The sequence below is a fragment of the Pipistrellus kuhlii genome, unplaced genomic scaffold (genome assembly GCF_014108245.1).
Source record: "Pipistrellus kuhlii isolate mPipKuh1 unplaced genomic scaffold, mPipKuh1.p scaffold_m20_p_18, whole genome shotgun sequence".
NCBI classification, from domain to species: domain Eukaryota; kingdom Metazoa; phylum Chordata; class Mammalia; order Chiroptera; family Vespertilionidae; genus Pipistrellus; species Pipistrellus kuhlii.
In genome coordinates this window covers 1157737-1163736 of record NW_023425493.1, presented here as the reverse complement: position 1 = coordinate 1163736, position 6000 = coordinate 1157737, and the positions used below count along the sequence as shown (strand labels likewise).

At 60.9% G+C, this 6000-nt stretch overlaps 1 protein-coding gene across 4 annotated transcripts in view; it reads left to right on the top strand.

Annotated features, from left to right (window-relative positions):
- The window catches only part of ILDR2 (immunoglobulin like domain containing receptor 2), a 55707-nt gene continuing 49707 nt past the window's right edge, over window positions 1–6000 (top strand). For 2 of the 4 annotated variants that reach the window (XM_036442422.2, XM_036442421.2), the window contains exon 1: window positions 1800–2003. In XM_036442422.2, the coding sequence (XP_036298315.1) occupies window positions 1817–2003 (187 nt within the window). In that variant the 5' untranslated portion in view covers window positions 1800–1816. Of the gene's footprint in view, window positions 240–1799; window positions 2004–3897; window positions 4099–6000 lie in introns of those variants that run through there. The other 2 variants (XM_036442423.2, XM_045582941.1) reach the window with 2 other exon arrangements.

Genomic DNA, 6000 nt, shown 5'->3' with positions numbered 1-6000 from the left:
GATCGCCGCCGGAGCGGAGCGGAGCGGAGCCCAGCGGCAGCGCGCCTGGCCGCCGCCGTCCGCCCGCGGAGGCCCCGGGGACGCGGACCCCGCCCGCCGCCGCCGCCGCTTCTGCCTCCGTCGCGCAGGCGGATCCCGCGCGCCGCTCCGCACTGGGCTCGCCCGCTCGCCCCCCGGATGGGAAGTTGGGGAGATGGACAGGGTCGCGCTGGCGTGGCTGGCTCTCCTCGGGCTGACAGGTAAGCGGGAACTTTATGGATATATATTCCCGCGGTGGGGGGCCTCCGTCCCCCCCACGCCCCCGCCTGCGCTGAGCCGGGAGCAGGCTGGTGCGGGGGGAGGGCCTGCGTGCTGGGCGGCGGGGTGGGGGAGCCGCCGGAGAGGCAGGTGTCTGACCCGCTCGTGACGAGATGGTTCTGTGGAGCCTGCGTCCCCCTCCCAGACAGCCTTCTGCCCGTGGCACCCGAGTGCGATGCCGGGGGAAGCCTGGCGGGACGAAACGGGAAGCTCCGAGGAGGCTGATTAATTAGGGAAACTGGCGTTCTGGGGGTGGGGGTGGGGGTGGAGGAGTGTCTCCTTAATTCCTTCCCTGGAGAAGCGGGGACCCTTCAGGCAGGGGGTGAGGAGGAAGGTGGGTGGGGGTTCCATTGGTCGTGGCATTTAGGACCCTGCGGTCTCTTGGGCCTTCTGGGGAGTGGTCCCACCCTGAGAGAGGACCCTTCCTCTCCCCCCAGGAAAGATAATCAGCAAAGATGCTCAGAAGGTAGGGCTTCTCCCAGCGTGCCACTTCCTCCAGGTGGCCTCCAGGCTTCCCTTCCTTTCCCTGAACTTCTCCCACCTCCCTGGGGTCTGCAAAGGCTTTGTTTCTGACACTTTACACCCCGCCCCCATGTCTCTGTGTGTTTGAGGGGCAGGTAGCCAGGCGGGGGGGCCAGCCCGGAGTCACGCAGGAGCCCTGCTCGGGCAGGGTGCTCGGAAGGTTGGGATTGGACAGGTCTGAGGCCATGACTGTGGAGACCGAGAGATGGAGGAAAGAGACAGGGATCAGAAAGGCCATGAGGATAGAATGAGGGAGAGGCAGAAGAGAAAATGCAAAGGAGCACCCCAAAATGAAGTCTGGTCCCCTCAAGGGGCGCCAACCAGAGGGCTTGGGAGAATCAAGTCCGCGGGAAAGGGGAGCACATGTAACTCAGTATGGCAAGTAGGCGAGAAGGTGAAATACACTTAAGAAAGGCAACCCCTGCCCCCGCTGCTTCCGAGTAAGAGTCCTGACTCCTGGGCTTCGTCCTGTTCCCCGGGGAGGGCCCTCACAGGCTCCCGCGCCCCATGGTCCCGGCGGGGCACCCGCTGTTTAGCCTCTGCTGCCTGCGCTGAGTGTCTCCCTCCCACACTGCTCAGATGTGAATCATCTGTAATTTCAGGGTTTGGCTGATCCTGCCTCCCCCTCCCCTGGCCTGCCGGGGCCTGCCACCTCCCCCTCGCTGATCCTCAACGTCCTCAGTTTGCCTCCTCTTCTCTGTTATCTTGTCCCGGGAACTTCGGCCCTGAGCCTGCATCGCACCCTCCCTGAAGTCAGCGGGGCGCCTGGGAGGGTCCCTGAGACAGAGAGCCAGGGCCCTGCAGGGAGTGGGAGCAAGGGAGCAGCCCTGGTCGGGGGGTGGAGTGTGGGGGCTCACGGCTTCTGTGGCAGTGGAATCAAATCGCTGGCAGGGACCCAGGCAGCCAGGGACCCGGGCAGCCAGGGACCCGGGCAGCCAGGGACCCGGGCAGCCTCGGCCATGACAGAAAGGCCCACAGGCAGGACAAGCGCCAGCAGATGTGTGATGGAGCAGAGACGAGCCCAATGCTCTCAGACCAGCGCCATGGGCTGCCCCCTCCTGAGCTGCCTGTGAGGTCTTCATTGCAGGGTTTGGTTTTGTCTGTGCTGGGCAGGGTGGGCTGCTGTGCCCGCGCCTCCTTCCTTCTGCACCCAGAGGCTGCCCTTGCCCGGAAGCAGGCAACAGGTTAGTGAGCAGGGCCCTCGCTGGCTGAGCTGGGCCTCTGTGCTCTGCAGGTGGAGCTGGCTCCTTGGGTCCGCTGGGCACCTGCTGGCCCCCCTGATCCAGCCTCACTCCGGCCTCGCCCTCCAGGGCCTGACAAGCTGCTGTCACCCTGAGCTGGAGGCGACAATGGCGGAGGGGGAGGGAGGGGGGAGAGCAGAGCAGTGATGGGGACGCGGATCCAGACTCCTCCTTCACAAGGAAGCCCGGGAGGAGAGGTGAGACAGTGCTGTCCGCCCCATCAATGGATTCTTTCTTGAGGGGGTGGTGGGAGGGCGGGAGGAAAGGAGGAGAGGACAGATTAGAAATGAGTCAGAGCGCCAGGAAAAAACACTCAGTGTCCTCTCCCCCACGCCCCTCTCTCCCCCTCTTTCTCTCCCTCCCCTCCGCTCCCCTCCCCCGCTTCTGCCTTGTAACGCAGGCTGAGCAATTTCTAATCAGCACGCCACTGTGTTGCTGGGCTCCGGCAGCTCCTTGCTGTCTTTCTTTCTGGATTCGCACAGCTGTAGATCAGCCTGGTGGTTGCTTATTGTCGCTGGAATGTCGCTTCCTGTCATAGCTTGTGTTCTGTTGTTGTCCTTGTTTCAAACAAAACAAAATGCTCAGGCCTGTGGCTGCAGCAACAGGTGCCACGGGGCGGGAAGCCCAGAGGCTTCGCTCTTTGTTCCCAAGTGTGGGTGTGGGTGTGGGTGTGGGTGTGGGTGTGGGTGTGGGTGTGGGTGTGGGTGTGGGTGGTGTGGCCGGCCTGGGGTCCTCTCCTGCAGCCTGAGTCTTTGGGGCGTTTTGATATGGAGAGAGCACACGTGTGATGGAGCGTGGGGGAGACATGTCCAGCCCGAACCCAGGGTTGGGCAGAGCAGCTCTGAGGTGGCCGCAGAGGAGGCGATGCCCAGGTGAGACATTTGTGCCCACCGTCGGCGCTGAGCTCTGTCATGACCAGGCGCGTGTAGGGACAGCACAGCCCCTGCCTCGGAGCTCAGCCTGGAAGTGGCCCACAGCGGTGGGATGACGGAAGCAGTGGGCCTGCACCAGGTGCCCTGGGCTTCCCGGGTCCTGCCCAGCCTGAGCCGGAAGGGCGGTCTCCAGGTTGCTGCCTGGTCTGGTTGGCATTCGGGTGGATGCCTGGTGACCGTGGAGGACAGGCCTGGGTGTGGAGAGGTCAAGTGTGTGTGGCTTGGAGGACGGGCCGCTTTGAGAGACGGCTGACCCCTCCCTTCCATGAGCACCTTCCTGTCCTGCCTTTTCACCTCTCTCCTCGCTCTGGGCTCCTGTCCCCTGGGAGACAGGAGCACCTTCCTTCCACTCTCCCCACAGCTCCCCCCTCCCCCCCAGCCTATGCTTCTCTCTGGACGGAGAGGGACATATTTCTGTCTCCCCTGCCTTCTCAGGTTCTAGGCTCCCATGATTGCAGCAGGCCAGGGTGCACAGACCGGGAGCAGCCGTGGGTCTCACCGCGGGCGGGAGCGTGCTGGTGCCGGTCCTCCGTGCCATCCTCCGTGCCCGTCCAGTGTTCAGTGCCTGTGCCAGGGCTTGCTCAGTGGGAGGGACCCTGGCTGGGAGCTGACGCTCTGCCCTCATCTCATCGACAGATGAACGGCCAGCCATGGGATCGGGGTCTTAGAATCTGCTGAATGATATGGTTTCTGAGGTCCCTTTCAGATCTAAGAGTCTGGTTCTGACCCTTTCTCCAACTTGCGGGGAGTTAGAAATCAGAGCCACAGGTCCGTCTTCCTTATGACTCCCCCGTGAGTCTTTGGCCGGGAGTGACTGGCAGGAGAACCGCCAGCTGGGGAAAGAGAGCTCTGGTTAGGTCTCAGAGGGACAGGCAGGGTAGCTCCCAGTGCTTGGCGGGCAGAGTGGGGTCAGGGGGAACGGTGGAACGTGCTGGGGTGCAGGACTGGAGCAGTGAGCGGGGCACGCTGTGGCCCAGGCAGGACTCTGACCGGCGTGGCCTAGAACGCCCTTCTCATCTAACGTTCTCTTCCTGGACTCACCTCTTCATCCTTCCACCCACGTTAGCTCTTTGCCTCTTTGTCCCGGGTCAGGACTACAAAGGAAGGTCCGAGGTGGCGGTTGTTCTCTCGCATTCATGTGCCCTAGCGCTTTTCTCTGCTAACTGGCTCGCAGGTTCATTATCCCTCTGGTCCCTCCGAGAGGGCATGGCTGGCGTCAGCCCCAGCGCTTGAGAAAACCAAGGCTCAGAGGTGCCCCCCCTGAGGCCGGGATAGCTCATTGATGAGAAGGATGTGAAACGGTGTCACCGGCTTAATGAGGCTTGTTTCATGTGCCTGGACCCAAAGGACACAGGGCACCCCTGGTGTCTGCTCTGGGCCTTGGGGAGTGAGGCTCGGGGTCCAGGGCACCCAGGGAAACGTGCCAGGACAGTGAGGAAGAACAGCATTCGGCATTTCAGGTTAATTCTTGAAAGGTGAAGAAAAGGAGGGGCCGCAGCACGGAGAGCAGAGGGGGCCCGCGGCGGAGGCGCTGCTGCGTGGCAGAGCCCCTGGGGACGGGCTGGCGTGTGTGCCCACGAGCCCCACAGGTGTGGCTGCGGCATCTGTACCCTCAGGTACCCTCAGGATCTTAGTCTTCCAGATAATTTGGCTCTTTGAAAAGGAAAGAGGACATTTTGGATGATAGGGTTCTCCATGGGCCAGGGGACAAGGAGGGCCCCAGAGCAGGCGCCTCCAGCCTCCGTGCTGTCCGTGGCATCGGGGCCCCGCAGGGCTGTTGCCTTTCAGCTTGGGGTCCTGCCCTCCCCCTCCATGCGTGTGGCTCACCTGGAGGCCGCCTGAGAGGCAGCGGGAGACAGGGATTGGGCTCCAACTGACCTTTGACCACTAGCTTAATATTTTACCTTAATGTCTTTGGCTTTCAAATGAGAGGGTTGTGGTGATCACTGAAATTATGTGAAACTCCCAGCACCACCTTTGGCACAGAGTAGGCCCCCATACTCCTTAGAAACCCAAACAGGGATGTTATTCAGCACTTTGATGCAGCCACAAGCAACTCCCAAATCGGAACAGCTCACAGCAGCGAACATTTAGGGCGGCGTTGCCGCCGGTCAGCTGGGACGTGGCCGGAATCAGTGGACCGGGCTTAGTTAGAATGTCTTCCTACTCCAAGGCCCAGGCCGAGGGAGCAGCCCTTTCTGGGCATGCTGTTCTCAAGGGAACCTGGGAAAGGGGCGGAACCAAACCTTGCGAATGCCTTTCCAACTTCTGCTTAGACATGCCTCCTGGCACATGAGCTCACATCTGATTGGCCAATGCAAGACATAGGGTCAAGCCCACAGTCTATGAGGTGGTTTGTGTGCTCCACCCACAGGGAACATACAAGAGAGGGGAGGGAAAGGTAATTGGGAACAAATAATATAATCCACTAGGTCAGATTGTTGACACATGTTTCGAGTACCTACTAGTATGCAGCAGAGACTTTAAAAAGATGGAAGGGGCCTTTTGTTATCAATGGAGAAGACAGGTGACCAAATAGGAGATTCTCAGGGCATGTGCTGTGGTTCTGTAGGGCAGGATGACCACAGTAAGAGCAAGAAGCAGCTGCTAGAGGAAGTGATAGCTGAGCAAGTGCAGATGCATCAGTAGATGTTACTACGGGAGCAGGATAGAGGAAGGGACATTGATAGAGGGAACAACATACGCAAGGACCAAGAATCAGAGAGGACATGATGTTTTCTGAAATTCATAAATATTTCAGTGTGGTGGGAGGATTTACTGCTTCAGGGGGATGGAGGAGAGCGGCCCCATCTGGGACGAGTCCCTGTGCTCCCGAAGTGGCCAGAGGTCAGAGCCAGGGCCGCCACAGTCAGACGTGCATTTCAGGAACATCAGGTGGGCCTCGGTGTGGAGAGTGTGCTAGACGTGGGAAGATGTGCAGCAGACACTCACTAAGAGACCCTGCAGAGAGAAGGGGACATGCGATCCTGAGCTCACCTGGGCAGCGG